Source organism: Centroberyx affinis, unplaced genomic scaffold (genome assembly GCF_046629955.1).
Source record: "Centroberyx affinis isolate AG114_WGS23_722 - 3 ecotype Tasmania unplaced genomic scaffold, CSIRO-AGI_Caff_v1 ptg000440l_1, whole genome shotgun sequence".
In the NCBI taxonomy this organism is placed as follows: Eukaryota; Metazoa; Chordata; class Actinopteri; order Beryciformes; family Berycidae; genus Centroberyx; species Centroberyx affinis.
The window spans coordinates 14,988-29,371 of record NW_027279103.1 but is presented as its reverse complement, the minus strand read 5'-3'; the positions used below and the strand labels follow the sequence as shown (position 1 = coordinate 29,371).

General features: G+C 39.1%; 1 protein-coding gene across 3 annotated transcripts in view; it reads right to left on the bottom strand.

Annotated features, from left to right (window-relative positions):
• The window catches only part of cep350 (centrosomal protein 350), a 38,566-nt gene extending 35,358 nt beyond the window's left edge, over positions 1–3,208 (bottom strand). For all 3 annotated transcript variants that reach the window (XM_071516953.1, XM_071516955.1, XM_071516954.1), the window contains exons 1-2: positions 2,881–3,208; positions 183–271 (exon numbers count right to left, since the gene is read on the bottom strand). In XM_071516953.1, coding sequence (XP_071373054.1) covers positions 183–258 — 76 coding nt within the window. In that variant the 5' untranslated portion in view covers positions 259–271; positions 2,881–3,208. The remainder of the gene's footprint in view (positions 1–182; positions 272–2,880) is intronic.
• Between the last annotated feature and the right edge of the window lie 11,176 nt (positions 3,209–14,384).

Below are 14,384 nucleotides of genomic sequence, written 5' to 3'. Positions count from 1 at the left end.
TAGTCTCATATCACGATATCGCTATAATATCGATATATTGCCCAGCCCTAAAACAACCCCTACCAACACATGTAATTTAAGCATTTCAAATTTCAGACAAAATTCAAAGTGACCGTGAGACCAACATACTAACTCTGAGCATAAACATTAATACAATCAAACTGAATAAAAATTGTATGCACCTCTGCCATTGTCCTGGCCAGTAAGCTGCTGTGCGGAGCTTTTAAGAGATACCTCAGTTCTCTTGCTGCTCCTCATCTCTCCCGTTCGCCTGAAGCCAGGGTTAGACAGCAGACAAATGATATGAAAACACATATATGCTTGATGGAGGTCAACACAAAAAGTAAATAAAAGAAGAAAATATTCCTGGTATATCAGCGATAGTATTTTATCGCCAGTAGTTTTGAGTATTTTTAAATCCCCGTATGCTACCTGTATTTCACTTTGGTAGAACATAAAATCACTTTTCAACACACACACCTCCATAGGAGTTCAAGAGCAGTCAACCTCCAACATTAGTCACCAAAGTCACCTTGACATTCAAGCTGTATCCCCAGCCCTCAATTATCAATAATTGCAAACATATGCTGGATAAAGGTTGGTACAATATAGCCTGGGTCTATTTTGTCCCATTTGTGTATATGTTACAAGTATGATATTTAGGTTTTCAATATGAACATGAGTGGTGATGAGAATGAGGTCCTAAAGTGACTGTTCGCAAACTCCTATAGAAGCGCATGTGCTAAAAAGTGGACGTTTTCTACCAAAGTGAAAATCACTTTAAGGGGTAATTGCTCAGTCACACATCCTGTGCTTTGCCCTGTGGTTTCACTTTCATCAATTTGAGGACATGAGTAACGGAACAGGATTTAACCACAACTGGGGCTGGTTTCCGAAAATCATCCCAGCTCTGGGATGATCCTCTGACTTACAATAGAAGCAAAATCTTTACAGCAAGATGCTTCTGAGAGGGTCAAAACAAATAAGAGTTGATTTTGTGACAAATGCAGCAACATCTCAGCACTCAGACAGATAAAACCAACTCTGTTAACTGAAACCAAAACATGGGATACAACTAAAACAGAAAGCACCAAGCACTTTGAAACATGGAACCAACTCACTTCCACAAAGTTGCCTGTGACTAGGCTACAGACAAGCTTCACTCTGCATCCGGCATCTGAACTGACTCAATCCAAAATAAACAATACATATTGGTACAGCCTAAGTTATTATAAGTTATTGTCATAATAGGTAGATGAGTTATTCATAACACATCTATCTTCTATGACAGACTGTTGACAGTAGATAGATGTTACCCTGCCATTTAAAACAGGCTCTACAGCAGCAAATTCCTCATAAGATTTCCATGAGGGAAGGAAAACAGGACATAAGTCTGCCACACGCTAGGCACATAATGTTTACTTAAAACACCTGTAATGTTAAAGAGTAAAGCAGACGTATCCTGGTCCTAACTAGCTACTTTGACGAAGCCAACAACACAGAATCAGTTAAGAGGAAGTTGATTGTTTCTGATTAGAAAACTCTCTTCTGAGACAATAGTGGGTCAGTTTGTTGATACTGACACTGTGCCACTCTCCTGCTGAGTTAAGTTGATTCAATCCAAATTATTTAGCCTTCAGTTAATAATACAAATCATGGCACAATGAGAGATCAAATTGCCCACTGATGGATATTTCTGTATGCAATATCTAGCTTGCTATGCTGAAAAAGAGTTTTTTTTTTTTTTTTTGAGGAAAACGCAGTGATCACTCAGACATCTCATATTTCACACTCCGAGCATTCCTCTTGAGTCCTGCCAGTTTACTCATAACAATCACATGACACAGCCTTGGGGGTGATCATGTCAGGCTGACAGAGCAGACAAGAAGAAAATAGCAACTACCTCTGCTTCTAAGCAGATAAGAGTGCTTTATAACAACCCCTCATATTAATATATGGGTCTATGATGGCTATGATTACCACAACTCTAATCAGAAATATACAGACAATGGCAGTGAAATTAACTTTACTGAAGCTAGAGGAGCAGACAGCAGTCCGTGCCCTTGTTAGCATCTGAATCCAGAAGAGTCATTTCATCAGCAATGTGTAAAATGGCATGAACTGCCATTAAGTAACAAGCTTCAAGGAGTTGTCATCTGACAAGCGAAAAATGCTGACGTTAGCTACTTTGGGATGGATGTGGCTTGAACTGAAAACTGCGAACGCTAGCGTTAGTTGAAACCATTCTCTGTTCATAGTTAACGTTAAGTTTGTGTCAGTCAACACTTAAGTAATAATGCTGACGTTAGCTAGCGTTAGCAAGTAACTAAAGTAGCTACCAGGCTAACTCAAGCTAGTATCTAGAGACTCTATTAGCCATTGTAGATGGTGGCAACAACGGGTACTATTGTAAATATAAAACAATAACAGCAGTAGCGAGGAACAAACAGCTCAGTCCCCGAAGTTCCAAAGTAAACTCACGAATACACTAGTGTCAAGGGCTACAACTGAAAACTCCGTTCCAGAAATTAGGCAGGCCCCAGCACTTGGACAACACGGCGTCAGTCTAACGTTACTTTGTCAGATGAACTACCAGTTAATTGTTACCGGTATATTTTAAACATCTCAATTCGCATTAAAACTAGTTAACATTTCTATTTTTCTGTTCAATTATCTACAACTACCTATATCAATCCAACAGTTCTCAGTCTTGAACTCCACCTAACGCCAGCTGACTTCAAAACGAAGTTATTTCGGAATGTCTTCGCCTTACTCTGTCCAGGGAATAGTCAGAGCCGCAAACTCGGTAGCGTTAACGTTAGCTGACCAGGAGGTCATAAACTAAGAACGACCGGTTAACGTTACCGTCATAACAATTACCTTAATGACAACGATCCGATCCGTCTAAACGTCCATATTCAAGATCTCTTCTTCATGATGAGGAAATCCCAACTTCTTCGGACTTCTTTGCTCAGCTGTCTGTTTAGAGCTCACTTGCTAACGTATCCAGCTAACATTAGCAGGCTAACGATAGCTAACTATCAGTTGTACCAGACTAGCTACTTTGTTAGCAACCTGCGCCCATTCTGTTTTCTCGGCGTCAGGCGTCCCGGCAACCAAATATGTAAGCTGGGTTGTAAGATTCCGAGTTAAAAGTTTAGCTACCCGCCTCTGAGGTTGCCTTTCCCGGGTTACTATGTTGATGTTTCTCAACCGTGTACTTGAGTATCCACCATTGACAAAACGGGTAGGTAACTGATGGGCGGAAATATCGCGATTGTTTCAAACTAAGCTGAGAAAGAGCAACCCCTGCTGTTCATTCGGTGTATTTTTCATAGATTTTATTTGTCCTATAATAAATGTTCACTAAGTGTCCACCTTGAAGATCAGGAAAAACAAACTGGTAGCCCTATGTAATGGGACGAAGACAACGACGACATTAATACACAAACAAATACACAGAGAGAGATAGAGAGAGAGAGAGAGAGAGAGAGAGAGAGAGAGAGAGAGAGAGAGAACCACCTAGGTGCTGTGAGACTACATTATTCGTTTTTTCAGAATCGATGTTCACGATTTTGATACATCAAATATCGTTAACCCGAAAAAAACAATACTGAGTAAAGTTACTGGTTTCAAAATTCTTTGCCTTTTCGTGTCAGGTCTCCCGCAGGCTATTCTACATGATGGGTCTGATATTATGGACGTGCACTGCCATCCAGCGGGATCTGTGCGTATCACACGGTTATGTGTATGCGCGTGCAGTTTCAGTCTTGCCTGCTTTGCTTTGGTTATGTGATGCAAAACATCATTGAATTATGTGACCCCATGATGGACGTGTGTGGCCCTAAACAAGCACATAAACTGTTTATGCCTGGGGCCGGCTCTGGCTCTCTCAGAGGATGAGGTAGCCTAAATGTAGAGTAAACTCTACCTCCATGTTTGAGTTTGACAACAACAATTAAATTGCAGAACCACACAAACAATTCATACATTAAAAAAAAAAATTAAAACAACTATAGATCCAATACAATACAGCTATAGCCTATATTTTCTCTACAACACTGTCTCTGTCCAGCTGTCTTAAATGCTTTGCGTACAATGTTGACTGCAGTGCCACTTACAATTCTCTACAGGAATAAAACAATAGGCCTACAGGCAGAACATTATTTTAGTTGATATTTTATTTTATAAAAGGGTGTGTGTGGCGATGGTGGGTTGGAAATGGGTGTTAGGGTGTGTGTGGGGATGATGGGTTTATTGTATGCTATTGAATGCTCCTTTATTTCTTTGAGAACCTCCTTCTCTGTCTTGAGCTTGATTGAAAGCTCCTGGATGCTCAACTCCATTTCTCAGAGGAGGCCCTTCTTCTCCTCCTTCTCTGCCTTGAGCTGAATGGTAAGCTGTGTGTTCAAGGCCTTCTCTCTGCATGGAGCCTTTTCAGCTCCTCAGTCTTTTGGTCCAGAGTCTTCAGCAGCTCCAAGCCCCTGAGCTTTATGGTCTCCAGGTTGCTCAAGGCCTCCTCATTCTGGAGCTTTTTCATCTCCTCCGTTTGTTTCTGGTGTGCCTCCTTCATCTCACAGGCTGCTTCATGGCCTGCTTGTGGTTGATGTGGAGCTTTTCTTTAAGCCCGTCCATTTCTCGAAGGAGGACCACCTTCTCCTCCTGCTCGGTCTTAAGTTTAGCAGCCTGCTGGTGTGTGGAGAGGACCATCTTTTTCTGGAGAAGTTGGATTTCCTTTTCAATTTTTGGAGGAAGACGAATTTCTCCTTCTGCTTAGCCTTAAGCTCGGTGGCCTGCATGCATGTGGAGAGGCTCATCTGTTTGTGGCGATGTCTGAGTTTCTCCATTTTTTGGAGGAGGAACCTCTTCTCCTTCTGCTCTGCCTAAGCTTAGAAGCCTGCTTACGTGTGGAGAAGGTCATCTTTCTCTGGATCAGCTCCATTTCTTGGCAAAGGCCTTTATTCTCACAGGCCTCAGACTTGATGACCTGCTCCTCGTTCTCCTGACGAAGGGCCTCCTTCTCTCCCTCGCAGGCCGGGAAGGAGGAAATAGGAAATATAGGAAATAGGCCACAGGGCTTCACTGTGTCATCCTTTCATCCATTCACTTCAATGATAACCATTACTTAGCAAAATTCTACACAACATCCACTTTCAAAATACTCATGGTGTCAACCGCTGTAAATTATCTACAAACAATCAAACTAATCAGCATGTCAGCTTACAGCAATCCCATGCATTTTCTTCAGGAAATGCTTTTCTATTTGGGTTTTATTTTCAAGATTCTCTGATGAGTTTCTTTCCTTGATTGTTTGTTGGCAAAGCAAAAGGTTAGCTGAGGTTCACTGGCAATTAGCGTTGATGAAAAAGATAAAAGACTTTCATGGAACTGACTGATATTACTGATTTTTGTGATTGTGAAAGATAAAAGATAAAAACAATTGGAGAATATTTTATGATATGTACATGTAAAATAAGAAAAGCAAATCTTGTGACATCTTTTTTTTTGACATCCCCCCCCCTCTCTCTCTCTCTCTCTCACACACACACACACACACACACACACACACACATAAATAGGCAACCTGCCCATCACTTTGAGTGCTTTATTCATTCAAAACGTCACACTAACCCACAAAGTCCACGTGTTCATTTGAGATATGTCACTTTTCATTACAGGACAATAATGGTTTTTTTTTCCATTCGACTGTCTTTATTGTAGGTCGAGGTGGGCTACTCTTTTGGTCCCTATGGCAACAAATGGAAAGCAAATTGCAAAATGGGTGAAAGGGTTTGATGATAGGATGTATGTCCACAGGTGAGTCATATAAATAAATAAACTGCAGCCTGCACACTGTCATGAAGCCTGAGATTCAGGTTTCCAGGATATTGGTTGCTTGTTTGGCCATGTAGCAATGGCAACAAGTAGGCTACTGTTGCTGTTTATCACTGCTAGCATTCAATAGCTTGATATATATGATGTAGATCACTGATGTTGTTGGTAGCATGCGATTAAATACTGATTTATTTATTTTTTAGCAGATACAACTTTTTTTTATAATTGTTTCTTAGCCATTTGAATAGTGTCGGCGGTAATTGGCAACTGTTCCATCCAATTCCCCTGAACCCCCTGATTAATAACCAACATGGTGCTCTCTCTCTCTCCCTCTCTCTCTCTCTCTCTCTCTCTCTCTCTCTCTCTCTCTCCCCCCCTCTCTCTTCTCTCTCTCTCCAGTTCAGTCAGTTGGCTACTGCATGGAAATACTACGGCAGATGTGGTTGTGTCTGCTGCCTCATTTCCAATTTTTGAAGAAAGGTGAACAAAAATGGAAAGGAACTCTCTGCTTTTAGGTAAGAAAATGTTTAATATATATTTTCCGACTGACGCTTGGAATTCAGCGCCAGTAGCTACAGACTTTATTTCACCATTCACTTGGCAAAACAGAACATGAGACCCAGGCTACTTGTTTCTGTCTTTCTACAGGTTTCTGTAGCTAATCGGCACTATCGTCAACTTTAAACGACGCTTTTGTGCATTGTCACGAACGGTTATGGTTGTCACTTTTATCGTGTGCGATAGCAGACAGCTCAAGCTTTTTGTCAGTGGTTATGTTGGTGTGCCACCCCCCAGGATCAGGATGCAGAAATCCATAATGACAAACCTTCTTTCAGCCTAATAAGCCTAATCAATTAGAAAGATAAGTGGACGACTGTGACACTTGTGACATCATAGCCTTAAGCCTAGATGTAGTTTTACTGATATGAAAATCACCTGTCATCTTTTTCTAGGCGTTTTTGATACTGAAATTGAATAATGATTCATCACTTTCAACCAGTATTTTACTTAAGTTTTGAACATTGACTCTCAAGATATATGCAGTGCCGGGGAGACTGGAGGGCAGATATGTGTAGGCTAAGATATTGGCTGTTGAGTGCTCAGTGAGTTGTGAGTCAACTCCACTGGCCTTGCTTTATTGCATACTACTTCTTCATGGTGTATTGTACAATTGACTTTGTTCTCTGCGTCTGTATTCTTCACTTTGTGTTGTACCAGCTGCAGCAGGATGAAGTACATGTTTTAGAATGAGTCAGTTGAGTCATACAAGTAGATTTGAAATTTTCATGTTACACAGAGCAACAGTGCACATGTCATTGTAAGGAGACAGCATTAACAGACTTAAATTAGATTCTCTTAATTACCAAGTGGGCCCAGACTAGATAATGGTAAAATCTCAAGTGTAGGAAGAGAAATCTCCCCAGCTCGATCGCAGAGGTTGGGAAAGGCAGTCATTACCACAGAAAGGGAGAAATTAATTAAAGACAGGAAAATCGAGACTACATTTTCTTCAGTAAATAGAATGGAGGCGCATGTCTGATAAGTTGTTGATGAGGTTTCAGATATTAAAATGTAATGATTTGCTATCATCTGTCTTCCATCTTGGCTTTTTGCCTCTGCCTTTGTATTTCCATGACTTGGGATTTATCAAATGGAATTTATATGATACTTGAAAGTGTTATTATCTTCTTGAAAAATAAACCCATGTGAAGGCCTGGGGTGATGTATTTAGATAATATACAGTAGTCTGACTATCAGCAAGCAAAACCAGCCCGTTTTCTCAGGTCTTGGGAGTTTGACAATAAAGGAAGAGGCAGTTTGAATAATCAGTGTTTGTATTGTAGATGACAGGCTGCTGGAGGCAGACACCATGTTGCTACTGCGACTTCATCACTCCATATCTCTCCTCTCTGAACTACAGCTCCAGCTCCAGTGCTCTTAAACCTACAGTCATACTTATCTTTTAAATGGCTCACAAATCTTCTGCAGTAGTGTATTCTCCAGTTAGTGTTCAGTGGTAGGCAATTTGGGCAATTTTAGGCGACTTTGTTGTAAAACTGATCAAGGTATTTTTTGTCTATAGGCAAAGGGACCATTGCTTACATCTATTCTGCTTTTCTGGAGTGCGTTGGTACTTATCTTATCACATTAACACTTGCCACTTAACGCCCCCAATTTATTTTGGCTGTGATTTCCTGTTATTGCCTTTTGTTAATCTTTTTTTTAAGCGTTCTGATTGTCTTGATTGAATAACACCACTCTCTGATGGAAAAGGTGCTAATTAGTTCTCCTGGTGTGTAAATTAATGTCCCTATCTAGAATTTATAATGGCCATATAAAATTTAAGTTAACCACATTTCTTGATTCGAGATTCTAATGGAAAACAAGCTTTTTGGATGTTTCTCGTACAACTCACAATAACTTGAACTACACATCTGTTTTAAATGTAATCAAACCTTTTTGAACCTCAAAATACACGCTAAATTCATGTTTAGTTGTCACATACTGTCAATCTTTGTGTGGAAAAACTCAGTCAATCAATATGTGAGCCAAAAATGACAAATAGACAACTTGTTTGTCTTTGTTCAGATACCTTTTTATATTCACTGATAGGCCTGTATTAGGTGTATCGTGCATCTCAGAGCAAACAGAGAGAGGGCAGATGGCTTTTATAAGTTCTTCAATCAGACCTGGGTCAAACGGCTTTAGCAAATGCATATTTTAGCCATTCAGCTGACGCTGTTATCCAGAGCAACTTGCAGTGAGTGAGCAGGTAGGGGTTTAGGGTGTTGTTTCAGGACTACTTTGACAGGACACATGGCTGTAGCTGGGATCTAACTTGTGATCTTCCAGTTACGTGGTTTTCTCTCTAACCACTCAGCCACCTTGCTGTGTATTTTTACAGAATACAATGAGACAGAGTTTTAGGGAATCACAGGAAAGCATTTGAAAATAAATTTAGTATACTTTCATGTCAACTGACAACTTACCTGTCTCTACCTGAATTATCATGATATGGTAAAACCCAACAATTTGGTTCTCCATGTAGGTTAAAACAAGCGCTAAGAATGTTTTCCAATGACTAATCGATAGGGACTGGGCGATATGCTATGATATATACGATTCACTACGTGATATGGAGTTCACGATGCGATAAAACGATAAAAGTATGACTATGCAGAATTATGTTTATTTCTGAGACACAGATCTTTCTAGCAATGCCATTGGCTTACTAGAATGTAAACAACAATTTAAAAAACATTTTAACAAAGTGCAAATAATATAATTTTTATGGAGAGTTTATGAAATTGTCATTTGTGATCACTACAGCAGAATAAAATGGAGCTAATATCGCGATTAATTTTTCTGCCCCACGATACATATTGTCACATTTTTTTATTGCTATACAGTATATTGAATTTCGATTGATCGTCCCATCCCTACTAATTGACTCAGTTCTGCCTTAAAGTCAAGGGCAGAGGAGGACAGGCTGATTGTCTTCAAATCATCCACCAAAATACCTCAAGTATTTCAGCACTTCTATGTCAGGAGACGGTAAACAATATTCCACTCAACAGGGAGGAATACAATTTTCAGACAACAAATCTGTTTAGAGGTCAAGATTTCATTAGACAGTGTTTCAGCCTGAGGTTGGAGATGAGCAATGAATACCAAAGACACTGATGTGCTGCTGGTGTTCACAGTAAGTAATTTAAAAATATATTTGATTCATTACCATCTAAGACAGAGCACAGATAAAAACAGTGCTCATTCATTCATATATTCTGTGTTGAATGTGTCTATATTCGAATCCTCTATGACGTTCTTCCCCTTGGCTTCGCAAATAGACCGTCAGTTTACATTACAATAGCCTTATTCCAGTGTATAACCTGTGGAATTGTATTGGAAAAACTGTCTGTATGTACTAGAAATTCTTCCTAATACATAATTTATTTACAAGGGTGTAACACCACAATGAAAGTTCAAAGTGTACAAACATTGTGTACTAAGAGCATTTGCAGTGTTTTATCTTAAAATTCTTTTCCAAAGGTTAATGCACAGGTTAATAGACTGGAATGAGGCCATAATAAAGTGAAGTGTTACCATAGACTGAATTAAATTGTTACGTTAAAGTTGAACTGTAATACATCCAGACTCAGCTTTTATCCAGTATGCAACTTGATTTGTAAACCAGGGACTCTGTTCAGCACAAGGATACAAAATTGCAGCCTATTGAGATTATGAAATTGCCGTTCATCATATTGTAATTTTGACTAATTAGACTATGATCTTGTAAAATGGTGTCTAATAGTGTATTAAGATCTCCTATTTGGTTTCTAATTAGAGTATAATTTATAATAGTGTCTAAATATCGTATATATTTTGTGTCTAATACGGTATTATATGCGGTTTCTAAATACAGCATAATTTAGGTGTATGGTGTCTAATTAGGGTATAACTGTGTTTGTTTACTGTCTAATAAAGAACATATTATTTCTAGTTTTTGTCTAATTTGATACAAAGTACGGCTTGTTATGTCTTATTAGTGTACCGTAAAATAAAGTGCGACCATTTTTTAAAATTGTATATCAATATTCAATATCAATATCAATATCAATAATATTACAAGGTACATCACAGTTGTACAAGCTATTGTTAGTGTTAGGACAGTCATAGCACTATAAGAACAACCAAAAATAAATAATAATAATAATTCAAAGTAAGTATGCACTTTATGTTCATGCAAATGCCCAACAATTCTATCTGTTGCTGCTGTTGAGCAGAAGCCCTGCACCCCCATATTGTCACATTTCCATCCATGCCAAAATGTACGATGTTTCCCTCTGTGTATCATAGACCATGTTACCACCCCAAATCCAACGCAGTCCCTCAGAAATACCTAGGCTTCTATGTGAATAGGAGATTACTATTAACTCCTCCTAAATAAATAACTCTCAGGGTACAGGACCTTTGCCCAGCAGCAGCAAGCCTACCATGCTTGAGACGTTTTACTTTTTTTGGCAATTTTACATGATGCCAAAAATGGTCCCAGGTTTCCTTCATTTTTCCATTACCATTGATCCTACCTAACATATTCTCATATGCTGCTATTTCAATCATTGCATCCACCCACTCTTTCATATCAGGGGATCTCGAACATTTCCAATTGCGTAATATCATCCTAGCTGCTGTAATATTACCAATCACTATAAGGGTGAACTCATTATTGGTAACGTTTGGTATAACTGTCCTGTCCCCTAAAAGACATAGTCGTGGATTTGGAGGCAATGTTGATCCCAGCCATTTCTCCAAGGTTCCCAGAATCTTACATCAAAATGTATAAACCAAAGAACACTCCCAAATCATATGTAAAAATGTACCTTGTGTCCTTTTGACATTTCCAACATAAATCGTTAGTTACTCGTCCCGTTCTGTAAAGCCTAGATGGTGTCAAATAATATCTATGTACTATCTTGTAATGGATGAATTTTCCTCTGATTTCTTTAATATTTTTCCCAGTATTTGACAGAATTCTTAACCAAACGTTATTCTCAATATTACAACCAAGATCTTTCTATCTATCTAAAAAACCGATGCTTTTGGGATTCACATGGTAATTTTACGTACTTAATTTTAAGTACTCCAACAAAAAATTTTCCTCATTGAGGTTAAAATTAAACTTACTACTAATACAACTCTGTATTTGTAGGTATTTCCAAAAGTTTCCTTTGCCTTCAAACTTATATTTCTTCATTAAATCAGAATATGACATAAATACCCCTTTCGCATACAAGTCACCTAGAGTATTAACCCCTTTGGACTGCCACTGTTTACAATGCACCGTTTTTTTCCCCAAGGCTAACTCAACTGCGCTGACATTTCCACTGAGTTGTCATTCATATTATGAATATGTCCTGACACTTGTAAGATTATGTGTGAAACACGGGTCAGGAATCTAATGGAGGACCTAATTAATTTACTGCCTGCAGTCGAGACCCTGACCATGGTGTGATTGTGTGTGTGTGTGTGTGTGTGCATGTGTGTGTGTTTACATGTATATGCATCAGCAATGTAGAAATTTAAAGCATTAATAAATATGTTTTCCTCTCCATAGCACATATTTCACAGGACAAAATAAGAGAAGGACTTTAAATTGAATGTAATTAAATCACAATTGCAAAGGCAGCTACACGGGCGAGTCATATTGCATTGAATGCCAATTAGCAGTATGTGTCAGCTTTAAAAGAGGTCTGAAAATCACCACTTTGATATGTGAGTTTTCAAAGCAACATGAGGCACGTTGTGAAGAGTCCAAATAGTCGGTGCCCAAATTACAGGTGCACTGGTCACAAAAAGTGGCCAATTATTTAAGGTGACGGTGTGGAAAATCATTAATCAAAATATGCCAAACATGGACAAACTGCGTCAGCAGAGGGGAACAGTGGTCACAAGTCAAAGCACACTGACAGGGATAGACAGACACTTAACAGGATAATTGCTAAACACACAAAACTATGGCCGCAAAAATTACCACAGTTGAATGAATGAATCACCCCTCTGTGACACAGTCTCAACAAAAACTGTACATTGTGAGCTTCACAAAGCTGGTATTTATGGCAGGGCTGCCATTCAGAAACACTTGTATTCAAGGCCAACACTCAAAGATGCATAACTTGGTGTAAGGAGCACAAAGCCTGGACTCCTGTCCTGAGTTTTACAGGCTGATGAATTGTCCCTCAGCCTTTTTCCTACACCCAGACAGGTTTATGTTTGGAGAAACCAAAGGATGCCTTCAACCCCCAATCTCTGTTTCCAGCTGTTAAACATGATCAATACGTAATGGTATGGGCAGCCATCTCGCCAATATGGAGCCATTTTACAGGGCCAGGGGCATCTTATGGTCCAAACACTGTGCTCTCATGATGTTCCCATATACAAAGATGATAATACTCCAATACACACTGCTAAACAAATTAAAGAGTGGTTTCATGAACACCAGGATGAAGTCAAATGCTTTCCTTGGCCTTCCCATTCACTAAACATCATTGAACCTTTATGGGACTTTGTGGAGCGCAGAGTTTGCATATTTCCACCTCCTTCATCCCTCAAAGAACTAGTGGATTTCCTCCTTGTAAAATGGTCCAGTGTCTCACTACACACAGTTCAGGACTTCATAACAGCGTTCCTAGAATGGCTGAAGGTTTTCTGAAGGCAGAGAGTGGCCCTACCCCTTACTAGGTACTTGATATTCATATATATTAGGTGTTTCTGTTATTTATATCTGTACATATCTACAATCTTAAACAAGACATCAAGCTATAGTTTCTGAAAAGGATAATCAGGGTAGTTAATCATCCTATATGATACTGCCTCACCTGCCAGCCACCCTACCATGACGCTACTTTACCCTCCAACCATTTGGCCATAACAGTGAAGGCCTATTAGCAGTGTGGATCTGACTGACAGGTCGATCATTACCGATCTGAAGTAACAGTGATGTTGGATAATGGTCTTCCAGGAAGGTCATCACAGCAGTAGCATCTCTGTGAGAAGCTTCTTTTCATCATCTGTGGAGTACATGCCATGGTAGCTGGCTGCAGTGAAGGACGTCCTGCTGAACACCTCAATTATAAATTATTAACTGAGATGAGCACAATGCAAAATGGGGAAGAGTCAGTGTTGGCTTTCCTGCTAATTTGGGTTTTACTCTTTCGGTAATCGCTGATAAAACTTAGCAGACACATAAATCCCTTTAATTTGAGGTTACCCTATATTGTTGCTCATCAGCTTTCCCACTGAGTTTGGGGTCAGTTTATTATCAGAAGATGCACGTTAGCTACAAAACAGAGCGCAAAAAAGTAAGAGATAACAGCAATTAAAAGCAAAATAAGTTCAGTAGGCCAGTAGAAATTTAAAACACCAACAATCAGAAAGATCAGAAGCAAACAGTTTAAAAAAAAAACACTTAAAATTGGCTACATTCTTCCTTAAGCAGAATGGTATGATTTAGTGTGTGGCTTGTAATTGCTTGTTGTATTAATACCCTCTGCTGAGCTCAGAGCAACAAAAGTAATCCCCACACAGAGACATACTGTATGTTCACACTCACATGTCATGTTACTAAGGCTTCCAACTATCTGATCTATTCACTAAGCAATGTTTACATCATGTAAACAAACAGAGGTCATTCAGTGTTTGTGGCACAATAGTCACTTAGTGATAAGAATAAACTTTAATGAACCCTGTGGGGAGATTGGGTCATTGTTGCAGCGTATCATATTATAGTAATAGGGCACAGCAGAGGATCATAGAATATAAATAAGAATAATAAAGCAAATGAGGGCATTAAGCAACACTAGTGTATTAAGTTGTATATGCAAAATGAAACAAATGAATTACAGCATGTATGTAGGATGTGCAATAGAACATACTGAACATTCGGGGGTTCCTCCTGACAACTGGAGAGTCCTAAAGTGTATATTTCATAAGCTTCAAATGGGAAGGAGAGTGACCAAGTAAGACTGTGTTTACCGGGTCAGATGATTATT